Source organism: Tenrec ecaudatus, chromosome 8, assembly GCF_050624435.1.
Source record: "Tenrec ecaudatus isolate mTenEca1 chromosome 8, mTenEca1.hap1, whole genome shotgun sequence".
Classification (NCBI taxonomy): Eukaryota; Metazoa; Chordata; class Mammalia; order Afrosoricida; family Tenrecidae; genus Tenrec; species Tenrec ecaudatus.
The window spans coordinates 126,064,787-126,090,628 of record NC_134537.1 but is presented as its reverse complement, the minus strand read 5'-3'; the positions used below and the strand labels follow the sequence as shown (position 1 = coordinate 126,090,628).

At 44.7% G+C, this 25,842-nt stretch overlaps 1 protein-coding gene across 7 annotated transcripts in view; it reads left to right on the top strand.

Annotated features, from left to right (window-relative positions):
- Positions 1-25,842, top strand: part of TENM3 (teneurin transmembrane protein 3) — a 710,639-nt gene that overhangs the window by 624,770 nt on the left and 60,027 nt on the right. For 5 of the 7 annotated variants that reach the window (XM_075556851.1, XM_075556852.1, XM_075556854.1 and 2 more), the window contains 6 exons: positions 5,062-5,329; positions 6,705-6,848; positions 12,020-12,269; positions 22,308-22,540; positions 23,599-23,753; positions 24,751-25,625. In XM_075556851.1, coding sequence (XP_075412966.1) covers positions 5,062-5,329; positions 6,705-6,848; positions 12,020-12,269; positions 22,308-22,540; positions 23,599-23,753; positions 24,751-25,625 — 1,925 coding nt within the window. The remainder of the gene's footprint in view (positions 1-5,061; positions 5,330-6,704; positions 6,849-12,019; positions 12,270-22,307; positions 22,541-23,598; positions 23,754-24,750; positions 25,626-25,842) is intronic. The other 2 variants (XM_075556855.1, XM_075556853.1) reach the window with 1 other exon arrangement.

Below are 25,842 nucleotides of genomic sequence, written 5' to 3'. Positions count from 1 at the left end.
ACTCCAGACTTTATAGAGACATGGAGCTAGAAGAACCCCTGAAGCTATTGCCTGAGATCACCTTTGGGCCTTACACCAAAAATATACCCTAAAGTCCTCTTAGAACCAAATACTCCAGCATAACCAACTTTTTTTTAAGGTCAGCCTTGAGTATTCTTCTCTTTTAAGAACTGTTTCTATGGGATCAAACAGTAAGATCTTAGAAATGTACTATTTACCGTGCAGTGATTTAATGTGATACAGAACCTTGGTGGCATGGTGGATTACGAGTTGTGCTGCTAACCCCAAGGTCAGCCGTTCAAATCCACCAGCTGTTCCCCTGGAGAAAGATGAGGCTTTCTTCTCCCATAAAGACTGACAGCCTCAGAAATCCGCAGAAGCAGAGTTTGCCTGTAGAGTTGCCATGACTCAGAATTGACTTTGATTTGGTTTTCTGTTCATGGAAGAGGACCAAGTCAGAAAGGAGGCTGAGAAGGTATGCACCACTCCAAGAGCGTTGCCGGTGTTGCTGAGTTAACAAGTAGAAACTGTTTAACTGGTGTCTCTTCCACTGTGTGTGTTCCCCACCAGGGCAGCAGCAACGACAAGAATTGAGTTTAGATATTAGCCAGCTGGCAGTGTAGGCTTAATGGCTGATTTTACCTCTCTGGCTGCATTGACTTCTCTCACGGATGCCAAAAACATGGTCAAGTTAAATTACATGGGAGAAACACATGCTTTAATGAACTAAATTACAGGTATTTGTTCCATGAAAGTAGGTTAATGATGACAGAGGCAATAGTTGGTTATTAAAATTAGAGATAAAACATGATGTTAGGAGTAGAGAAGCAACTCCTGGATAGTCACAGGCGATGTTGAAAGATAAGTTCCTAATGGCTCCATAATGAAGGACTGCCTTGCATATAGAAAACCTGTAAATTCAGAGGAAATTATTTTTAAATCAGGTTAAGAGAAAATAAATTACACACTTTAAGGTCCATTATTTAGCGACATAGAATCTCACTTTCAAACGAACCCATTGATAGTTCAACCTGATGAGAGGAGAACAATGGCTGGTTTAAATTATTGATCCTATGTCCAAATGACCCCCAAAAGGAAGGTCCATTTTAAATGTAAGTGTCCATAAATTTAATAGAACTCTAAATGTTTCTAGATCTTTAGATCCTCTCTTGCTTATGACAGTTCTAAAATAGAGTTCCCTCAATGTGTCTACGAAAGTGTAAGTTGGTGTGACTCTTATAGTAATAAATCATTTTATTGGGGCTCTTCAACTCTTATAACAATTCATAACATCAGTTGTATCAGGCACATTTGTACATATGTTGCCATCATCCTTTTCAAAATATTTTCTTTCTACTTGAGCCCTTAGTATCAGCTCCTCTTTTCTCCCTCTCTCCTCCACCCTTGTGAACACTTGATAAATTATAAATTCTTATTTTCATATCTTAACACCGTCCACTGTCTCCCTTTGCCCATATTTCTGTTGTCCGTCCCCCCTTGGGTGGTGGGGTGTTATATGTTGATCATTGTGATCAGTTCCCCCTTTCTACTCCTTCTCCCCCCGTCCTCCCCCTACCCTCCTGGTATCATTAATTCCATTATTTTTCCTGGGGGAGGGGGGTTATCTGTCATGGATTCTGTCTGTGGAGACTTCTTATCTGTACCACTAAAGAACTAGAGGAATGTTGTGTTTAATCTATGCTATACTGCACCCTGGCTGACTCATCTCTTCCTTGTGACCCTTCTGTGAAGGGATGTCCAATTCTATAGATGGGCTTTGGGTCTCTACTCCAATCCCCCTCATTCACATCACTATGATTTGGGTCTTCTGATGTCTGATACTTGATCCCATCGACTCCTGGTGATCACACAGGCTGGTGTGCTTCATCCATGTGGACCTTGTTGCTTCCCTGTTAGATGACTGTTTGTTTAACTCCAAGCCTTTAAGACCCCAGACACTATATCTTTTAATAGCTGGACACCATCACATTTGCTGTGCGCCCTTTTTGCCTTCAGTGATTGTGTCAGAAAGGTGGGCATCACAAAATAGCATCGCCTTCTTAATCTATTATTATATCACATCCCTTGTTGTATCAATACTCACTCACAGACCAGCTCATAAGTTAGTGGAGTCCATTCATTTCTGCTGCTCTGTGTGATTGTTTCCTTGGAGACAGAGGGGTAGGGTGGAGGGGGCAGCACCCTCAGTATCACCGATTCTTCTTGATGGTATTTCAGTTTGGAAATTGCTGAAATACATTATTGCTAGCCACTCCATAAAAAAGACTCCCTGGCGATGCAGTAGGTAGTGAAGGGTGGGCGGCAGGAGAACGGGGGCTGTTGGCCTTTGCAAAGGTAGCAGCAGTCTTGGAAACACTGTGGGACAGTTCTCTTCTGTCCTGTTGGGTCACTATGGGAGAATAAGCTCCACAAAACCATTCCTCTGTGGGGGGCAGCGAGGGGAAAGGACACACTCCTGAACACTAAATCACTGTATTAAAGTATCTTAAACATGAAAAAGCAGTCCTTTCTGTCTGAATCATGAATCTCGGAGCAGCAATGTGAGGAAGCTGCGGAGATGCTAATGCTTTGTGGAGAACCAGGTTCTGGAGCATGTACCGTCTTCCACTTGACAGGACTCCAGTCAGCCTATGAAAAGCTGCTGCCACGAGCCAAATGAGGAGGAGCATTGGTGAAGAGAAGTGGAATTAGCAAAATATTATAGACTGTGTAAAGTTGATTTTTCAAAAGAAGCAAACCTAAAAAATTAAAGAAGTAATACTTTCCCATCATATTTTTGTCATCTGCCTATATAAATTTTATGGACATTTATTGAATGATTATTCATAGTCATGGTTAAACTGTGAGCTTAATATAACTTGAGGAAACTTGTAATCCTCTTGTAGATAACAACATTAACCTATCTCTCCAAGTTCAATTGAAAATATGCATTCAGTGAGTGCCTTTTACATTTATTAACACACATAGAAACCTGTAAAAGTATCAGGAATTATTTAGTTACTTTCTGGGGCAAATGATATGCAATGTTGCAATATTAGCTCATTTAGCATCGGAAACCTGTAAAAGTATCAGGAATTATTTAGTTACTTTCTGGGGCAAATGATATGCAATGTTGCAATATTAGCTCATTTAGCATCATCTCTGTGACCCCAGATCGATTGGTCCACATGTATACTCAACGTTGATATTATTGAATAAAAGATATATAAGTCCTTGGTCTTACATAAGTCTCTCATGCAATCTCCAGCCTCATTCATGCCACCTAGGCCATATTTTCCAACTACCAATCCTTTGTTCCAATTTTGTATTCCAATCCTCAGTAGCTGTCAGTGCATCTCGATTGGATGTCTGATGTATCTCACCCTTCAGTCCCAGGGCAGCAGCAGTCAAGAGAGCAGGTGATACGATGTCTTACCTTGGGCACATCTGCTGCACAAGACTTCTTTAAAGTGCTCAAAAGATGTCAGATTGAAGACCAAAGTGTGCCTGCCCTTAGCCTTGGCACTGTCAGTTGCCACCTATGCATGTAAAATTTGGACGATGCATAAGAAGATCAAAGAAAATTTGGTGTCTTGGAATTGTTCAGGATTACCCATTCCATTCTAACTCATAACCACCTTATTTCTAACATAACCAAATACTGTTGTGTCCTGTGCCATGCTCACAGGTATTGTTTATGTTGGACCCCACCATGTGGGTCTGTCTCCTCTGGGGCCGACCCTCGACTTCACCAAGTCTGGTGCTCCTGGTCAGGAACTGGGCCCTGTGAGAATGTACCCAAAGTATTCAATGCAAAGAATCACCATCCCCACTTCTCAGGAGCATCTGGCTGTACTCCCTCCAAGACCGACTTACTGGTTGGTTACAGGCTCTCCAGTACACTTTCAGTATTCTTCGCCAGCACCATATGCAAGTGGACCATAATTCAGCATCTAATCCAGATGCATCATTCAAATTTTCTTCAGTCTTCCTTATTCGTTGTCCAGTTTTCACATGCAGAAGAGGCCATGGCTTGGATCAGCACACCTTAGTCCCCAAAGAGACATCCTTGCTCTTCAATGTTTTTCGAATGATGGTGTCAGTGAAAAAAATGTTAACTATGTTCTGGACCGTGAGAAGAATGAGTACATCCGCTGGGAGGAGTGCGATCAAAGTGCTCTTTGCAAGGCAGCATGTCAAGATTTCCTCCCACATACTTTGGACGTGTTTTAGGGAGAGACTCGTCCCCGGGAAAGGACATCATGCTTGGTAATGTAGAGGGCCCCCCAAGGGAAAGCTCCTCAATGAAGTCGATGGACACAGTGGCTGCAACAATGGACTCAAACATAGCAACCGGCGGGAAGGTGGGACAGGACGGGGCAGTGTTTGCTTACACGTGGGGTCGTGATGTGTCTGAACCCACTTGACAGCACTTCCCATTATCGGCATATCCAAAAAGTACTTGTAAGTCTGCTTTCCCGGTTTAACTAACGAGGAAAAGGTGCTGCTGTTTCTTGGCCTCTCGTGTTGGGTCCAGCATGTGCTACGATGTCATGTAAATGAACATGTCTTTTTCAGTTATCATTCTTGTCTCCGTAGCTTGATGAGGCCACAGGCACAGGGTTAATCTGTAAATGAGCCAGCTGGCGCAGGCCAGACCTTTGGCCTAAACCACATCCCTACCCTGAACTGACCATCTTACGCGCGTCTGCTCATATTCCCCAGGGTGACTGAGGCGAAAGATGGGTTAGGGAGAAGCCACTGGGACTAGTCCACTGACGTGTCGGCGCACGTCAGCCTGATGGAGCCGCCACGGGCCTCCTTGTAGGGAGGAGGCGCCTGAGCAACATGACAAGAGGCTTATAGGAAGAGAAAGACCAGGCTGCCTACAGAGTTGGTCTTAATTATTGAATAAGACAAGCAGTGTTCAGTTTACATTGGTGAATAGTGATCCCTCACTGCCTTGTTTTCGTTGCTCTACTGTGCACTCTTAAATGTATTTTCCCTGGTGAGACATAAGCATTGTACCAAATTTTGAAGCTCCTGATGTTCCCAATGTAGGTCCTCCATGAAGAAACGACAATCCCTGGGACAGACTTGAAACTCTCCTACTTGAGTTCCCGAGCCGCTGGGTATAAATCAGTTCTGAAGATCACCATGACCCAGTCCGTCATACCCTTTAATTTAATGAAGGTTCATCTCATGGTCGCGGTGGTAGGAAGACTCTTTCAGAAATGGTTTCCTGCCTCGCCCAACCTGGCCTACACTTTTATCTGGGATAAAACAGACGCGTACAATCAAAAAGTCTATGGCTTATCTGAAGCTGTTGGTAAGTGTTCCTTGTACGTCTCTTTCTTCTGTGTCTTAAAAATTGGTTTGAAATCAGAACTACCCTCAATGTCATTGTAACCAGGCAAAATCAATGGCTAAGCAGATAGGCCATAGGTGAGGTTGTCCTGCAGAAATGATCTAAATCTACCATGGGAAGAAAGAATGATGTCTTTCATGGGACCAAAGAGGAGGAATTGTCAGTGTTTCCAGCTGAAATCATGCCCTTGAGGAATTTTAGGTTTCTGAGATTTGGGGTTTTCAATAGCCCTTTTGGGTGTTGCTTTCACTACATTGTTGGCCATGTTATCGTCAACTCCCTTGTCTTCCTCCTCGTCTGTATGTTTTCTGTGTAGGTTTAATGTGACTGCCATCATGAGAATATTTAACAGGATCTCAGACAACAGTTTCTTAAAATTCAGTTCAGTTGCTTTGAGTGAAATTACCAATCAACTCGGTGAAAAGACGTTCTTTACACTCTCAAACCAGCTGTTTCACTCAACAATTAGACAGTAAAATTCTTAAATTGGGCATATTGAAATGTTATATATATATGTATGCATATATGTATGCATATATGTATGCGTGTGTGTATATATGTAGCTTTAGACTCAAACTTGGAGAACATTAAAAACTGAAAACACGCCAAAACTGAATTCTCAAAGCCACATCAGAACGTCCATAACTGAAGGATTACATTTTTTATTATGATTCTATTAGGGTGTACTTAAAAATACAATAGGTGTTTTATTCTGAAACTAATATATTGTTCAGACTTGAATCATTTGTTTACTCAGATACTTGCTGAATTTGGAAATACCTGCTTTATTTTGAACTCCGCAAAGTTTTCATTTGTGATTATTTTGTGTTCCTTTGCTGCTAGTTTTATTATTCAGGTCTCTTCATAACGTAAGCAAAGATGGTCAAAATCTAACTACCATTTTTTCTCTATTAACTCTTCTTATTATAAATATTTGACATAACTTAATGTTCTTAGAAATGAAATAGCTCTAATTTTTCAAACGTCAAACATTCTTTTTAGTTGTTATCATTTCATTGGGGTCTGATTTTTAGATTTAATTACTTAGCTGACTACTCTGGACTTCACCATGTACTGTGAATGTCTTTGTGAAAGAGCAGGCAGGCAGGAAAGATGTACTAATTTTCTATTAATTCAATAGAAAATCATATTTGGGGTTCTTTTCTTAGAAAATTTCCTTCTATGTCATCAAGTCTGCTCACATAAAAAAATAAGCATGCTCATAACTAAGTAAAATATTTATGACTATAAATAGTCTTGGAACACATATTTTTCAAAATAATAAATTGTATTTGCACCTATAGTTGAGATGAGCTATGACTTGTTTTGGTTCCAGTGTCGGTAGGATATGAATACGAGTCTTGTTTGGACCTGACTCTGTGGGAGAAGAGGACGGCCGTTTTGCAGGGCTATGAACTAGATGCTTCCAACATGGGCGGCTGGACATTGGATAAACATCACGTCTTGGATGTTCAGAACGGTACGATCCTATTGCTCACCTTCAAACTGATTACATTGAGGCAGCATTTTTACCCTATGTGTACAGTGCAATTAGGATGGGTAAGCAAACAAAGTATGTTTTTAAGGACTGTAAAAGCCTAATGAGCTAAAATGTGCATATGTTCATCACAAAAATAGCTTTCCCCTTAGAATGTGAGTGATGGAGTTTGTTGCTACAGAGAGCAGACTTCAGGTGGCTCTGCCTTCACTGCAGCCCTGCTTAGGAGCCTCTGACTCTGCAGGGACTCAGCAAGTGTGAGCCCGCACCACCTCGTGCAAAATAACGTCAAGTAGAATGGTCTTTAATAACCAAGTGATGCAATCTTTAAATAAACAAATACATTCTTTGGGAACCTTTACTAAAGATAGATGGGTTAATGATAATAATAATTATAATAAATTAATGGGAAAATCCATTTGATTTTTGCCAAAATATTCCTAATAGATCTTAATCCTTAAGTAGCTAACTTATTCTGACAAGTATCTAGTTGTTGTTTTTCTAATTTGGTCAGACTGCACTTTGAGAAACAAAAAGATTCTGCCTGTCAAACTGGGTTGCATGTACTGTTATTTGACTTGGTGTCTATTATTGGGGGGCGGGGAATTAAAACAAATAACCTGAGGGGGGTGGGGAAGCAAGAATGACAGGTATGGCTTGTAGCAGACCCATGAATGTGTCAAGGGAACATTGCACACTGCTTTGACCGCATTGCTCTGTGGAAGCCAGACTCCCTTCCTCCAGATCCTGCAGACAGACCCAAAGCGAGATTTCTCCAAAAGCTGACCAGCTTAGTCTCCCCAAAAAGTATGATTATAGTCACCAGAGGCTTGTCTTTCTGGCATTGTGTCCAGGTGCTTTCCCAGGAAAGAAAGTGTCCCAGAGAAACGACTGCACTGCTTTCCTGACCAACGACGTTGCCCTCGTCACTCTCTGGGCCCCCTCCCTTCCACAAGCAGCCAGAGAGGCCATTGCAGAGTCTGGGTGGAATAATCTAGTTTTCGACTCCCCGGGTTCTTTGGATGGTTCAGACTGCTACAGTGAATGTGTAATACAGTTAAACGTGCAAGGGTCGCGCGGCTCTCTGCTCTCGCCAAGCGTCACAATGTCAGAAACCCGCAAGGGCAGTGCCACCCTGCCCTACAGGGTCCCTACGAGCCGGGCTTGACTCCGTGGCAGTGAGTTTGGTTTTGTTTGTATTTTTTTAATTTTCATGGTTGAGTTTTTTGTTTTTGTTTTGTTTTGTTTTGTTGGTGGGGGCTGGACAGGGTCCATTTACACTGTCACAGCCCACTTTACCCTAAGTACCACCATTTTGTTTTAAGCTGAAAACCCAACCCTCCCTCAGCATCAACGGTGCCAAGTAATATGCCACAGTGGCCGCAGCCCTCCTCTGTGAACCTCACCTGCCCACATGGCCCTCCCTGCCGGGGAAAGAAAGTTGACGTAAACAGCACTTACTGCAGCTCCCTCTAACTGCATCTCACCGCGAGCTAGCCCAGCACCTGCTCCCCTGTAACTGTGCAGTGGAAAACCCTTGGTGGGCTAGCAGTTCGGGGTCAGGGTGGGCTAGGCAATAGCCGACCCTCGGGCACAGCCTAATAAAGGAACTGTGTCCTCCTCGTTGACAAACATGGCTGAAATTCCGCATTGACCTCGCTGCGACAAAACTACCAAGTAGATGACAGAGCAGAGCTTCCAAGCCAGTGCTTGGAAAATGCCTTATCCCCAAGAGGAGATCTAGTGAGCACGCCACGCATAAGAAAAACAAGCCTAGGAGAACCTTCCCATTTCCTCATGTTCCAGCAGGACATCGGTTGCAATTCATTTGCACAGCAGCAGGCTGGGAGCAGCGCCCAGTCACCAGTGCCACGCGTAGCAGCAGAGAAGTGGAAGCATGGGGAAAGTGGGCCTCTGGAGCACGGGGGGTGCTCCGTACATCATCTCAGGCTTCTCCTGGACCACCAGTGGGCATCCCAAGCCAGGCAGCTTCCATCTGGCACGTGTGGAACATGGGACTTCAGCGCGGTCTTTCAAAATGCAGAGTCACGTGCCACTTGGGCTAGCCACTGCTCTTGGTGAAATGATTTAAAATTAGATTTCACAGTTTGAGCATATTGCTAAATTCCTCCAGAAGTTATTTTAAAACAAAACGGAGGTAAAATCTCTCTAATCTAGATGAATCTTCATTATTATGAGGATATGGGGTACAATTTAACCAGTTAGCCATTTCTTTCTTGGATTTTACCCAAGAAGTTATGAGCCAGTACAAACAAACAAATTCACTGCCATTGAGTCGATGGTCACTCACAGTGACCCTACAGGACAGGATAAAACTGCCCTTGTGATTTTCTGAGACTCTATGGGAGTAGAAAGCTCCATCTTCCCCCACGGAGCAGCTGATAGTTTCAAACTGCAGACGTTGTGCATCGCAGTCCAGTGCTAACCCACTGCACCACCAGGGCTCTGTATCGGAGCCAGTAGGAAGGTGATAATGAATGAGATCTAGGAAAGCCCACACCTCCAAAATTCAAGATGATTATGATCCTCCATACACATGATATGTGCTTAGAATATGCAGGTGTGTTAAGAAACACAGCTATTCCTTGTGTGTATATGTATACCATATGGGTGGGCCCTGGTGGAGCAGTGGTTACACATCAGGCTGCTAACTGCTAGGTCAGCAGTTTGAGACAACCAGGTGCTCCGTGGGAGAAAGACAAGGCTTTCTACTCCTGTAAAGAGTTAGAGCCTGAGGAACCCAAAGAGGCAGTTCTCCCCTGCCTGATAGGGCCACTGTGAGTGGTCATCCACTCAATGGCAGTGAGTTTGGTTTGGATTTTGGATATGGGTGGGTAGGTCAGAAGATACATATATACATACATACATATATACATACTAACTAGAATAATATATCATTAGATTTTTGTTAAAATCAAAACAGATTTAAACACTGGGCTCTGTTCTTTGTTGAGACCCCAGCTGGTTTAGTGTCTAGGACTCTAGACACATTTTTGAAATAGTACGCTCCAAAAAATGCTATAAACTATAAAATACGTGTGGCTTTAAAAATGTTGGGTAGACGAAAACGTGGGGTGAGCTGATTGTAATTTCAAATGTATCCCACAGCGGAGTTTGACAACTAGCGACTGTTCAAAGGGACATGTGTCTAATTGAATAAACAAAGTGATCTGTAATCATGACAAGGTAGAGGAGCTATGGAAACACATTACAAAGGAAGCGAAGGCAAAATGGAGACAGTGACAGGTGTTTGGGCAGACACTCTGAAACGTGGAAGTAAATTTCTAATGTTCGTTTCTGTTCTGCCATAGTAGAGGAGAGCCAGGAAGGGCCAATCGTTCAAAGTAATGACTGAATAAATCAGATGCAGTAGAGAGCAGTGGGCTGACTTGTAGTATTCTTTGGATGAAAATTATGCAACTGGCTTTTATGGGAAATGATAGTTCCATAATTGTCAAAATGATGTAATCACAGAAAGAAAGATCTTCAGTATCATTGATGTATTCTTTGAATATTCAAGGCAAAAGCACATTTCATCTGTTACGATACACCCTTATTTAGATTATTTTTTGCCTTACATTTCAATAAGACTATTTTATCTTTCTTGATTTCTTTATGTAAATTCTCAATGATTAGTACACCACCCAAATAGCAAAGCAATAAAAATGTAATCATGGAATCCACCTCAAATGTGCCCGAACTGTATGAAGGCAGCATAATTATTCTGATCTCTTCTTCACCTGAAGATTTTTCCCAAAGGGGTGGGGACACTGCCTCGAGGCTCTTGTTTACATTTTCATGGCATTGACCGTCTCAGCAGCGTATCTGCGAAGAGCTGTAATCATTGGCTCCAAGAAACGTAGAACATTCGATAAATAAAGTGTGTGCATCATTAAAGTCAGTTCGGATAGAGTAGCAGGGGGTTACACAGGTGATAACGCACTGAAAACTGTCATGAAATATGCATGGAACAATAAAAGCTGACCATCAGTTGCCCTGAGGAAGGCCAAGGGGAGCCATTGGCGTATAAGGAGTCGTGGCAAAATGAACAGGACTGGAACCTCAGCTCAGATCTCGCTGCCACCTGTGAAAACCGTTAACAGTCATTAGGTATCTTTTTTCAGGTTTTCATTAAAGTCCATAAAAGGAGCTGACTGGAATGGCATTTCAGCTTCTTAAAATCATTGCCACTTTTAAGCCTTATAACAGAATTCACTTTAAATAGTACATTGCTCTTGCATGTCAGTTCTGTTAGGTTTTAAATTTTGAGTAACTGTGTGTACAGGCATTCCTATCAGATGATAATATAAATGAGTCATGTAATTGAGAAGAATGCTCCTTGGTAGAATAGTTTAATTCAAATTGTTCCTCACTACAGTGAACAGCTTTGGAGGTAGAATTTGTATTTCCTGTCTTCTGTGAAGTATTGTTTCACTTTTATAAAATCAGTGGTAAACTCTTCAGGGAGCTAGGGATGTTTCTGGGGTTCATTATTATTCGTTGGGTCAGTCTGTGTAGATGTTCCCTAGTGTGTAACCATAGGGAAGCTCAGCATGCTCTAGAGGTCATGCTGTAGAACGTGGTGGTGCAGTATGGCTGCCGGCAAGGGGGGCGGGTCTTGAAAGCCCTGCATGCCGAGGCCCCACCCCAGGCAAATGAACGCAGGATTTCTCAGAGTGGAAACCAGGCATCGATATTTTCTTCATAGCTCCCCAAGAGGTTCCGGTGTATAGCCATGTTAGAGACTCACTGCCACACATTGTGAATGGGAGGCCCCCTTCTTCTTGGTTCTTTATGCCTTCCTTCATGTACGTCTTTTCTCACATACTTCATTAAGTTGATCACAGATAACAGTTTATAAACTTGATCATAGCCTGCATTGGGCAATTGAAGAGATTTCTTTACAACAGAACTCCCCCAAAGCAATGTATTCATTTATTTGTTTGTTTATTTGTCACAAAATAACCCTTATCACTTTCCAAGTACTCTCCAACTTTATAAGAGTTTCCGCTGCCCCAATCTAAAAGGCGTGGGCTGACCCGTGAAATGGATTGGTAGATCAGTTGTGAACATGCTTGTTGTTTCTCCTTGCATTTTTTTATCATAAGAAAAACTTCTTTTGCTTTTTCTAGGTATACTATACAAGGGAAATGGGGAAAATCAGTTTATCTCCCAGCAGCCTCCAGTGGTCAGTAGCATAATGGGCAATGGACGAAGGCGCAGTATCTCGTGCCCAAGTTGCAACGGCCAGGCTGAGGGTAATAAACTGTTGGCCCCCGTTGCATTAGCGTGTGGGATCGATGGCAGTCTCTATGTGGGAGATTTCAACTACGTGCGGCGAATATTCCCTTCTGGAAACGTCACAAGTGTTTTAGAACTGAGGTATGTATTTCCTTAACTTGGGCTTCTGAAACTTTCGTCAGAGTTCATTGCTTTGCGTTTGCGTGCCTTGAAACAGAGCACGTGGCACATCGGTGATTGGCATTGCACTGCAGTTGTGTTGAAATTCCAGACCGCTGCGCATTTTAGCTGGGCTAAACATGCCTTTTTAAACAAATGTTGAATCTGATGTACTAATTTATTTATTTAAACATAAATAAATATCCCAGTGTTTAAATATCTCCCGAGTAGAAGGAAGGTTCTTGATTAAAGCCAAGGAACCACAAAACACACAAGGGGCCTTCCCAGACTTATGGGAAATGGAATTAAAAACGAATGCCTCCTCCACATGCACTCTTTGAGCCCCCTTGTGCACGCTGTCGTATAGATGTGTCAGAGAGTGTGAAATGAACCCATATCTAAAATGCCTCACTTGATTTCAATGAATTCTCTGTACTTTAGGAGCATAGAATGATGATTTTAAAACCCTTTTGTTTTCTTTAGACTATTTATGTGATGTAGATTGTGAAGTCATAAGAGCATTTATTTCTTTGTGACCTTGGGGTATGATTATAAAAGAACTAAACCTATTTGCTCTCTTTAACTAAAGCGCCTCACCTGGCGTTACTCTGTTCGCCATCGTGCCAGTAGCAATGATAACCAACTGCTCTCTTTGCTTTGCTGAGTTCAGTCCTATTCTCTATGTTTCTTAAACAGCCGTGGTCTTAAAAAAAATTATGTCCGGTTACTATTTCCATTTCATTTGGAACTTTTCCTTACTAACAATCAAAATCTCCATATTCAATTCATTCTATGTTAGAAGGCTTTTTCTAACTGTGTGTTCTTTTTTCTGCCTTTTTTATCTGCTTCCACCAAGAAATAAAGATTTTAGACATAGGTAAGCATCTCGCGTAAACGTTGCTATATGTGTTTCCATGTTTCCATGTCCTCTTTCATCTCAATGTGACTCTCTGAAATGCTTTTCTCGCCATCTTTCACCATGAAAGAGGAAACCCCATCACAGGGCATGGGAGGAATTATATCTGCGTAGTTAAACGATTATTGCGAAATGTGTCACACATTAAACTACATTTGGGGAGTGTTTTCAAGTTGGGTCATAAAATGAATTGCATTACGCAATAAAATATAACAGGAAAAGATGCTCCAGTTTCTGACTTGCATAATCGAAGCCATGGTTAACAGGACGAATCTAAAATGAAGGGGAGTGTAGAGAGTCCCGCGTAGCTTGACTGATAGCCAGGGCAGATTTTTGTTTTGTTGGGGCCAAAAGCATATTTAATTTAGAGGACCCCGTTTAAAGAGAAGGGTAGAAAAATATATTACTTGGTAAAATTTAGAACAGAACAAAACATAAATCCACATGTGGACATATTGCCTGGGGTCCTTACTTGAATTGGAAAGAGCCCATGCAAGCAAAGAGCCCAAAGTGTAAGCTATCTTAGTCTCCTTGTAAACGTGTCTCTCCCTTTAGTGTATCAGTCCTAAGTTGGAAGAACTGCTACATTTTAGTTTTAAGAAGTAATATTTTCATTGGCATCACTCAGGAGGAAAAGACTTTTTCTTTCAAAACTAAAAATGAATATTAAAAAAATTCAAACTCACTGCCATCGAGTTGATGCCAACTCACGGTGACCCCATCGGACAGGTAGAACTGCCTCCACTGGGTTTCTAAGACTGTCACTCTTCTTGGGAGTAGAAAGCCTTGTCTTTCTCCTGGAGTGGCTGGAGGTTTTGAACCGCTAACCTTACAATTAGCTGCCCAGTGTATGATCGCCATGCCACCAGGGCACCTGAGAATGAATATGTTTGAAGCAAATCCGTAGGCGCCAATGTTTTCCATGCTTCACTTAGCTCAAGAAGGTCCAGTGTTGGCGGTGTGAGTGCTTCCGACTTGAAAACCTTACTCAGGACTGCAAGGAGAAGGGAAGGGGTGGAGTGGGGAGGGAAAATACATTTAAAAGTCAACTGGAAAAGGAATGAGACAGATTGGACATACTAGTTCTAATTTGGCCATTAAAATAGCTAATGAAATCACTACCAGATTAAACATTTTGAAACATTAAAAAAAAGAAACCTATTTTGAGATCCCTCATGAAGAAACCAGCAAAATCAGTTTAAACGTTGTGTAGCAATGGGCAACCAGGACAATGAAAACCAAAGTTCTGAAAGATGTGGGAGCTGGCTGCATATCAATGTGAGCAGGCATGGTTCCCTGACCTTTCTCTGAAATCCCCTATTGATCTTGTCTACGATCAGCTAAAAACTCAGTCACATGCTAAGATTAACACTAAATTTCCCCAGCCTCCAGAGCCCACAACGCTCTGTTATTAGAAAGCACAGCAGAATAGCAAAGAGTTTTTCTGGCCGGGCTTTCTTGGTAACTGGAGAAAAAGAAGAAAGACAAACAGGTGTACACCAAGTCGATGTGAAAGTGCTGGAGGCAGTACAGGAAAAAGAAGGGGAAAGAAAGCTATCAGAGCAGCTCCCATTTAACAAGCTGGCCTCTTACATAGCAGGCGTGGTGCCAGGTCTTTTCTATGTTATCACAGATCCACACACCAGCCCTGCAGGGTTACAGGGGGGGCAACAAAGAGGTCGCATGTCTTTCCTGAAACCTGTTACTGAGAAATGGGGAGCGGAGATTGGGACCACCTAACAACTGTCCGTTCCACCACTCGGCGCGGCCTGTCTTGATATGTGCCCACGGCCAGGTTTGAAGGGATGCCCTGCACGCCCGAGGAAAGACTTATTTCACAATCGCTTGACACGCGCTCTCCTCGCTTTCTCTGGGAGCAAAATGTTTGCCTTTATTGCTATGAACCTTCCTTTAGAGCACAAACTCCTGTGCGTCCGAACTCATGGGGCGTGGTGGCCATTCCTTCTCTCAGGATCCCCCTTCTGCCCTCCCCTCTGTGCTCTGTCCTGGTCACTTTTGACCCCTGCCTCTCCATCAGGCACCGTGCACGCAAAGTGCACTGTTGCCTTTATATTGATGTTCCTCTTTATGAAATCCATCCATGCCAGCTCCTTGCCTTCCGTGTGCTTGGCTCTTTGACTCACTGTAGTATAAGACAAGGTGTCTGCTGCTAAGACTCACTACCTACTAAGGGAAACAAGGTTGTATATGTGACAGAGAGTATTTTCCCATATAGTCCTCAGACCCTTAATCAGACCCACGGCTTATCCTGGGAGTGGAACTCCGTGGAGGAAGAAATTCCTTTGAGGTAGGAGTGCAGAAAAGTTTAAGGAAGAGTTCATTGGAAGTGTGGTTATTTGAGCTAGGCCTAAAAATGAAATCTGTTAAAATGTAAGAGTAAAAAGAAGGCAAAGAAAACAAGACAAAACCAAAAGTCCCACCCCCTTGCCAGTTGAGTCAACTCTAACTCACAGCAGTCCTGCAGGACAGGTGGAACTATAAATCTCTGTGGGGGTGGACAGCTACATCAGACTCCGGGGGAGCAGCTGGATAGATTTGGACCCCCAGCCCTTGGATTAGTCACCCAATGCTAACCCTATGCGAACCCAATGCTGATCCAGGAGCGGTCAGACAGAAAAGGATTCCAGAAAAAAGGCATCTGTTACAGGGGTCTGTGAAAGAGATGAGCCTGGTCGGAGGCGCATCAAGGTCACCTGATGGAATTGAAACTTTCTGCTGGCAACAAGGAGAGTGGAGAGAAAGGTAGGTTAGGGATAGATGGCGTCAGCCCTTGAACACTCCCAGGAGCAACTGTCTGGTCAACAGGACAACAGAGAGGTACCTTGTGAACAAGATAGGGGCTGCCTCAGAGCGGCCTTCCAGGAAGGGTAATCTCATGATCAGTGTTCAAAGTGACTTGAAGATCTGCTTTGCAAAGCTCCACTACAGCCACTGTACCTCCGATAGGACGGCTTGCAGTGGAGGAGCCAGCCAGTGAAACAGGGAGGCAGATTATCTGATGATATGGAAGAAGAAGGTACAGAGCAGAGATTCTCAGCCTTCCTCAGGCCGCACCCTCAAATACACTTCCTCATGTTGTGGTGAACCCCCAACCATAAAATTATTTTTGTTTGCTACTTCACAACTGTAATTTTGCTGTGGTTCTGAATCGGGCGACCCCTGTGAAATGGTCGTTTGACCCCCAAAGGGGTCATGACCCACAGGTTGAGAACCACTGCTCTAGAAGAAAGCCCAAGATTTTGAGCCTTGATCTTAAATGAATGCTGCCTTTGATAAACATATTGATTCAGTATGATGAACTAATCAACATTGACTTAACAAAACATCCTTCCTCGTCTTCGAGCTTTCTCGTGCAACTTCCCAAATGAGTACTATTCTCTTGAGAAGCATCATCCTTACCATCCCAGCTGAACTTCCTTTTACTGGACAGGGGGGTCCTGCTGGGGTCTCTCCCTAGCCTCGGTTTCTTGTTGGACATCAAAATGGCCAGAGCCTTAGGAATAAGTGAAAAGAAGAAAAATCAACCAAAAAAGGTGCCCAAATCTATAAAAAACGAACCCTATTGTCAGGCATGAATGTCTAAGTGAAATTAGAAAAGGGTAAAGACTATGCACCTGGCTGCCTTCTACAGTCTAGTGTACCATAAGCGGCCTCACTCGTCTAGACCAGTTGTTCCGCTCGCTAAACAGATAAGCACTCACCTGCACAACTGGGTGGAGAAACTGGCGGGAGAAAAACTCAACAGATCCGCTTTCATCAGGCGCACAGCCTGGGAACCACCGACGGAGTGGGTCTCCTGTGCCCTCCAGGCGCTCTCAGCCGGGGTCCGCTCAGAAGCACCACATAACCACCGCTTGGACTAACGAGGAAGCAACTAGAGAAAACATTAAAACAAATAGATAAACGCACCGTCTTGCTATTTTAAGATGCAGACCGCCATCCTTCTACATGAAATTAATACATACATGAGGCCCGCAGCTGTACTGTCATGAATGCTATCAACACTGCCCGATCAATGTGGGAAAGATGCTACATCAACGGGGGCTTCCTACGTGCGCAGCAGTGTGTTCCTCCCTCAGATGTGCTAAACAGACACACACACACACACACACACACACCGACCGATGTGTATGTTCTTAGTCTCTTAGCAGACCCCTTTGTACAGGTCATGCGTTTTAGCTCATCCCTGTTCCAATTCTTCAAAATTCTGAAAGAAAGGAACGTATATCAATTGACTAATAGCAGCCAGGGGCATTTAAACATATCAGATTTTTTAAAATCAACTTTGTAAATTTTATATAACCAACCAAAGGATCAAAGAAAGTGTCAATCACAGGTCTATGAATTTGAATCCAGTTAGGTTCAGATACGCAAGCTTGATTCAGCACTCCTTGTTGACGTCTGTTTAAAAAATAAGCAGGCAGAGAAATATACCAAATCCCTGCTCGCAAGAACTCAAGAGTCCTGGCTACCAGAAAATAGGCCGTTGCACTTGACTTCATGAAGGTCACGAGCTAGTCTCCTCCAGACACCGGGCATTCCAGGGCATGGTTTCCAGCGACGGCGGCACACCCATGGCCTGCTTACCCCACGGCCTGCTCTTTGCTAACGTTTCTCTAGCCTAAGTAGAATTATTGCAAACGGAATGAGCTGAGAGACTGGAGCCTGCAGTTACCACTAGACCAGGATGATGCTCTAAGCGGTTGACGAGGACGTGAGCATGGTGGTGCAGCAGTGACTCACGTTGCAGGGCTCGGCCTCGCTTTCTTGGGTGTGACTGCGATGAGCTGAGGATTTAAGTGAGATTTTTTAACGTTTCTGAAGAGAGAGAAACCGCAGGCTGCCGCTCGCACCAGAAGGCTGCGCTGTCCCTGTTGCTGAACCACACGGTCTCCCGAGGCCCTGCACGCCAGCTAGCTGACGCCTACACGGCTTTTGGTCATTGTCACCTCACATTGTCACTGTGGGATACATCGCTGATCTGAAAACACTCCACTCGTGCGCTGCCACCCCAGCTTCTTCAGTCTCTTGGCTTTTCAGAAGGCAGGAAGCAAGTCCAAGGTCACTCTCTCTTGGGAAAACACACCATGCTTAACAGGTCAGCGTCCTGGACGCCCCACCCTCTCGCTGCCCTGATTCAGCTCTGCTCTGCACCAGTCTGTCAGCGACAAACCTCTCCCACACTCCAAACACAGTTTGCCTTGTTTTTTTGCTCTTTTTACTGCTTTAAATACCAATCCCTCGTTTTGCTCAAAGGGGGCTGGGATCGAAGGCCAGCTGTAATTGACCATGCTAGGCTACGCTGCAGGGAGTGTATCCAGTCCTCATTTCCGGACTGTCTGCAGGGAATATTTCTAGAGGCCCATTCTCCCCTCTAGAGCCACATACCCCTCTCCATTTGTTCTTCCGGACAATGGGGTTGTGTGCAAAATGAGAGCTGTTATTTGGCGGGGATTTTCTAAACTATCGATATAGGTCGTTTGCATTAGAAATGGCTGTGTCTTCGAGTCAGGAGGCAGGAAGGAAGCAAAAGCAAGCCCCACTGTGGATTTTCTCTCGTTACTAGCCGGCTGGAAGAAAGCTGGTGTCAATAAATGTGAGGCTTGCGCAGGACAAACACGGAGCCCCAAACTCAAGAGTCTGCCACTACAGCTCATGGCGGCAACCCACACGGCTGGCCAGTTTGTTTTCTCAAACAAGGGGCTGCGTTCTAAACGTATACTTGATTCCGTTGCTTTTATCTTCATGACTCTGGACACAAGTCACAGTGGAGCTTTTGATCCTGCATCAGCTTAAAGTGCTCTGGTGTTAACAGCAGTACTAAAGAAATATGTCAACCAAACCTACTCTAGATAAATGCTTTCTCCTTATGGACACTGTCAAAATAGTAAGTCCGACTTCAGGTAGTTCACAGCCCGCACACTTAACACACTGTCTAGAGTTATGACCGACAGCCATTGCAATGTAAGAGGCCATAGAACCAAAGCACACATTAATAAGAACTAGTGTTTGTTTAGCCGCAAAACAGAGGAGGACTCTCAACAAGATGGATCGGCACAGTGGCTACAACAACGGGCTCAAACCTAAGAACATTTGTGAGGATGGCCCCGGACCAAGGCTCATTCTGTGTTAGTCCAGGTTGACTAGAGAAACAAATACATTGACATACATGTGTATAAGAAAGAGTTTTATATCAAGGAGTAATTATATATTAAGAACACATCCCAGCCAGTCCAGATCAAGTCCATACATCTGATATCAGCCCATAAATCCGACACTAGTCCATAAATCACTCTTCAGACTCACACAGTCACATGCACTGATCCAGAATGCGGAGAGAACACAGGCCCGGTAGGTGCAAAGTCTTGTGGATCCAATGGCGGTGGATGCATCTCCAGGGCTCTGGCTGCCATCAGCGTGGCTCCATGTGGCTTGTCAACGGAAAGGTGATGGCAGAGAGAGTGTGTGACCTGCCTCTGAGGAGAAAGAGAGGAAGTTCCCAGAATCCTCATGAGAAGGCCACGCCTACCAGGAGGCATCAGGCTGTGACCTGATTGACAGGCTAAACTCCACCCCTTCACCTTATCAAGTTGCTATGAAATTATGTAACGATCACACTTCTGTTGTGCTGTGAGTCAGAAGTGACTTGATGGTACCTAACAACAACAAGGCTTGTTGTGCATGTATTAGGTGCTCGGCAACATTCCAAGGACTTTACATGTATTACTTGCCCTGATGCTCAGAAAACCCTATGGGATGGGTGTTTTTATCATCCTCCTTTTACGCAGAATCTGAGGCACAGACAAGTTAGGTGCCTAAGATCACACAGGTAGTCACCAGGCAACCTGGGTCTGAGCTCATGTCACCGACCTAGAACTGCAAAGAAACTCTGCCAACAGCTACCCATGCCTGAAGCCCCAACGCTGTCAACACCAGACTGCACGTAGACAGAGGAGAGAAGCTCAATCTGTAAACTTCCTTGAGATGGCATATGAATATGTCACTTTTTGCTTCATTACACAGACATAAACCACATACAGAATACAATGTGACTTGCTGCAGTTTAATTTTCTGGCATCAACCTAGGAAAATGACGCAATAACACTTAGCGTGGCAAGTTAATCTTTCCGGATAACCCAGCCGCCCTGGAATGTTTGGATTTCATAATGACGTGCACCCTCTTATGATGTCTTTATGCCCCTTTTCACCCTTTCACACGTGTTTACACACTCGAGCCCTCTTGCTCTAAACCACCATGTCACTAAATGAAGTGAAATGGAGAAGGAAACCCCAGAAATTGAGTTCTGCTGTGTCTCTGTATTTTTGTGTATTCCAATAAAACCGCATCCACCCAACTCTTTCCAGCTCCAGAGGTCTCTGCAGACCCAGCCATGGTCTGCTATCCCTTCTCCGATGGGAGAAACACTCGGCGAAACGGTCGCCTCTTGTTTTAAAACTAGATGCTTACCGGAGGCGTAGTCATATGTTAACGCAGAGGGGTCACAGCACTAAGTACGGAGGGTGGGTTCCACAGAACCTAACTAACTAGTAATGGGAAGACAACTGCAGTAATAGAGCAAGTATTTTCCTATGGAGTTAGGGTTATACTAGATGCTGTTTATACTCACATATAAAACAAATGGAAAACATACAAACAACTGCATGTGTGGGGAGAGAGAGGGTGGGGAAGAGACAGAATTAATAAGAATGTTTCAGTGGAACTAAATTTGTCATCAGGCGATTCGTGGAATCTGCTCCTTTGTTATCACTTGACATCCTTGGGGGTGGGGGTAGGGGGGACACCAAATCATTACAACTTGTTAGCTTTATTTATTTTTCAAAAGGCAGTATTTCCACAGGACGCAAACCACATTCTTAAGGATGTGGCACTGAATGTGTCTCGGGCAGTTACTGACATTCCACCTCTGTCACACTTTGTCTCCTCTTTGAGGACGTGGGTTAGTGACACACTTGATATTTTTCCAGGGGATCACTTTTGCCCCCCTAAAAGAGGGCAGCGGATATTCACTAGTAGAATTCTTGCTTTCCACGTGGGAGGCCTGTGTTTGATTCCCAATCCGTGCAGCTACCGCCATCTGTCAGTACAGCCGTGTCTGCTGCCTGCATGCTGGACAGGTTTCAGCCAAGTTTACAAGCTGAAACAGAGTAGGCAGAAGGGCCTCCCAACTAGGATGCTCCCCACAAATCAGCCCGGGAAAGCTTAGTGCATCACAACAGACAGATCTTGTTGTGCATGGGCTGGTCATGAGTTGGGACCAACCCCACAGCTGCTACAACATCTTTGCAAACGGAGGCCCTGCATTGTGTGTACAAAATGCCAACATCTCACCAGAATTACAGACATGCTTCAGAGCTCAGGGTACAAGTGCTCAAAATAAAAGGGGTAGACTTAGCGCCATGACTCAGCACAATATGGACACCAGCTGAGAGTGCCTCCCCCCACCGCCCCATGTTAGTTGGGTAACACTCCGCTCAGGACAAACCCTAACTGTTGCAGGGGATGTTCCCGGATTATCATTTTTTAAAACAGAAAAACCACCACGCAGTTGGAGCTGGGGTTACAATTTTCAGGGATGGCTGTTGTGTTTGATTTGGTTGTGTAGCAAGAAGTCGAAGGATGATTCCCGATGGAGGTCTGAGTGAACTGAGTAGCGTGCTGTACATTATGAGAAGGTTCGGTAGAGATACACTTTACCCTGGAATGAACTTTCGTGTCCACGACTCAAGGATGCATTTTGAATGGCTTTGCACTGGACCCAGGAGATTTAGATAACTTGCTTCTTTGTTTTAAGCCATAGGCATATTGCCGTGTGAAAGTTAATTATCTTTAAGATGGCTGTTAATAAACTGCTGAATCCCGGGCATCTGGCAAAGAAGGAACAGTAATATCAGAAATTGCTACCCGTGATCGCATGCTTTCAATGCTGTTCATTTTCTAGTCTTTGATATTGAATTTAAGTTCATAATCCGTTTCTCCTCGTCTGTGGTATTTTGCTGCTCTTTGTCCTCTGGGCAAGAGAAATAGCCCTCGTGACAATTGTGTCTGATCCTTTCTTTCGCAGCAGCAACCCGGCTCACAGATACTACCTGGCCACGGACCCCGTCACGGGGGATCTGTACGTTTCTGACACTAACACGCGCCGAATTTACCGCCCTAAGTCACTCACGGGGGCCAAGGACTTGACTAAAAATGCTGAAGTGGTGGCCGGGACGGGGGAGCAGTGCCTGCCGTTTGATGAAGCCCGGTGTGGGGACGGCGGGAAGGCTGTGGAAGCGACACTCATGAGCCCCAAAGGTACTGGCAGTGGTCGGTTTTAGGGATTGCTTTTTATTTAAAAAATAATAATAATACTAAAAAAAAAGGAGGGTTAGAAAATGCAGTGAGTGCCTGACGGTGTTTAATGCTGAGTCTGACATTTTACCTTGCACTGCGTTCCAGAAAGCTGTTTCACATCGAGTGTTTTTAAAAGCCATTTAGCGTGAGACTGCTAGAATCCAAAGTTGATTTTACAGTAACTGTTAGGCCGGTCACATTTTTTTATCATCGTTCTACTTTTTCAACCTTTCAAGGAATCCAGCAACGGAGTGTATATAATTCAGGTCACATTCTGTTAGACTTCAAGGAAGTGTTCAAATTCTTTCATTGTCTTGGAATTTCTTTGTCATGAATGAGTCCCAGACCTCTGTAAAAGCACTAAGCAACCCTATTAGCCCTCACCCACTTTAGGGCCGTTAAACTTTTGTTTCTGTGCCATGGGAAAAAGTGCTTGCTGTGAGCCGTGGCTGGAGGTAACAAGGGCTACAATTCTGTGTCATGGAAGTCCCTGCTTGTAGGCCAATCAGGACTAGGCTCGTGGACACAGTGCTGGTTGGGTCTGGGTTAGGTCTAAAGGCTTTATCGTTCTTCATCATAGCCAGTGACTATTATGCAAACAAGACTGGGGGGAGGGGATTCTTTGTGAATGGAATTATTCATAACAGTAAATATCATAGTAACAAGGTCCACCAAACACTAGCCTTGACTTAGATCTATTTTTAATACAGGGAAGTTCACTGTAACAGAATTTGACCTGCTTCTATAATTCACAGACAAGAACAGCATGTAGACATTATGAGCTTATATTGAAAACATACAGGGTTACTACCTAAGAGACCCGTGCACTCGCTGGAGAGTCTTTATACCTATGTATGATTTCTTTCTGACACGTTCAGTTGGTTTGTCATGTAAATGCCATGCTGGCTCTTGGGTGGGGGGGGCGAGGGTTAAATGTTGATGTACCCGAGCCACCTATGGCATAACTGAAATCAGTCGATGTTGGAAAATCAGTACTAATGTTTTCCTCTTGGGTAAAGGAATGGCTATCGATAAGAATGGACTAATCTACTTCGTTGACGGAACCATGATCAGAAAAGTGGATCAAAATGGAATCATATCGACTCTCCTGGGCTCGAACGATCTGACTTCCGCCAGGCCTTTGACTTGCGACACCAGCATGCACATCAGTCAGGTAGCAGCACCGCCTTGGCTCCGCTGGGGGGATTCTCCTGAGTGACTTAGTTTACCGTGTCATGGCTGCGATGGCCCCTTTTAAACTCCGTAGATCCTGTGTGGCTGTGGTGGTGATGAAGCTGTTCCATTTAAATGTGTATCAGGAGCTAATAAAAAGTTATTTTTGCCTATAATTCTGCAGATGATGAATTCGGTGCAATACAGAACAATTATTGCTAAGAAATGCTAAGTGTTTGCCGTGATAAAGCGCCAGCAGAGGAGCAGCATGCAGATATTCCAAGGAGAACAAAACCCCCTTAAATCTCTTATCTCGTGATTGCATGAGCTCCCTAAGTAGGAGGGGGACCCCACTGTGATGAGTCCCAAAGGAATAAGATGTAGAACTAGGAACTTTACGATTGGCCTGATGGAAGGCACAATAGGATGCTAATGTATTCATAATCGAGGAAGCCCTGGTATTGGGTGGTTATTACTGCCGTAAGGATGCAGAGCAGGCACATCTGGGTTCATATCTCATTGATATCTACTGACTCGCTACTTGGAAGTTCATTTGCTCTTCGGATGTAAGTCATGGATCTTCCACGGAGCTCTGGTTGGCACACTGAGTTTCGTGCTGGGCTGCCCACCACAAGGTCAGCCACTTGAACCCGCCAGCTGCTCCGAGGGAGAAAGACGAGGCTTTCCACTCCGATGAGGATTGACAGTCTCGGAAACCCACAGGGCCAGTTACTGCATCCCAGAGGTTGCTGTGCGCAGAATCGGCTTCCTGAGAGTGAAGGAGGGAGGGAGGGGGGTAGTGGGTGCGTAAGTGAATGGGCCTTCCCATCCACTGCCTTCACTGGCCTCCACTCTGAACTTTCCAGTCTCTCTTACTGTGTTTTCTGGAAAACATGACTGAGACCTGCTAAGACCATTGATCAAACCACAGAGTGGTGGGGTTTACCCTCAGGGCACTGCAGTCACTGATTGACCAGGCCGTGTCTTCTCTGATTCAGGTACGTCTGGAGTGGCCCACCGACCTGGCCATCAACCCCATGGACAACTCCATCTACGTCCTGGATAACAACGTCGTGTTGCAGATCACGGAGAACCGCCAAGTTCGCATTGCGGCCGGGCGGCCCATGCACTGCCAGGTCCCGGGCGTGGAGTACTCCGTGGGGAAGCACGCCGTCCAGACCACGCTGGAGTCGGCGACCGCCATCGCCGTGTCCTACAGCGGGGTGCTGTACATCACCGAAACCGACGAGAAGAAAATCAACCGCATCAGGCAGGTCACCACCGACGGGGAGATCTCCTTAGTGGCTGGAATACCCTCCGAGTGCGACTGCAAAAACGATGCCAACTGTGACTGCTACCAGGGTGGGGACGGCTACGCCAAAGATGCCAAACTGAACGCCCCATCCTCGCTGGCGGCTTCTCCGGACGGCACCCTGTATATTGCAGACCTGGGGAACATCCGGATCCGGGCGGTGTCGAAGAACAGGCCTCTCCTGACCTCTATGAACTTTTATGAGGTTGCCTCCCCAACTGACCAAGAGCTGTATATCTTCGACATCAACGGCACACATCAGTACACCGTGAGCTTAGTCACCGGGGACTACCTGTACAACTTTAGCTACAGCAACGACAACGACATCACGGCGGTGACCGACAGCAACGGCAATACCCTAAGGATTAGACGGGACCCCAATCGCATGCCGGTGCGAGTGGTGTCTCCAGACAACCAAGTGATCTGGTTGACCATAGGAACCAACGGGTGCCTAAAAAGCATGACGGCTCAGGGACTTGAGTTGGTTTTGTTCACCTACCATGGCAACAGCGGCCTGCTAGCCACTAAAAGCGACGAAACTGGCTGGACAACGTTTTTTGAGTAAGTACATCCACAGTCTACTCTGATTCTAGAATGCAGTGAATCTCACGAGGTCATTGCGAGGGTAAGGAGGATCCAGGTTGTGTGGGTAGGGCCGGAGGCTAAGAGGATTCTTTGAATCGCTCTCGATGACTACAGAGACACAGTTCTCGGAGATTCGAGATCCGATTCAGGGCCTGGGAAGACGCCCCTGCCCACGTGAAGGTCTGCAGCCGAC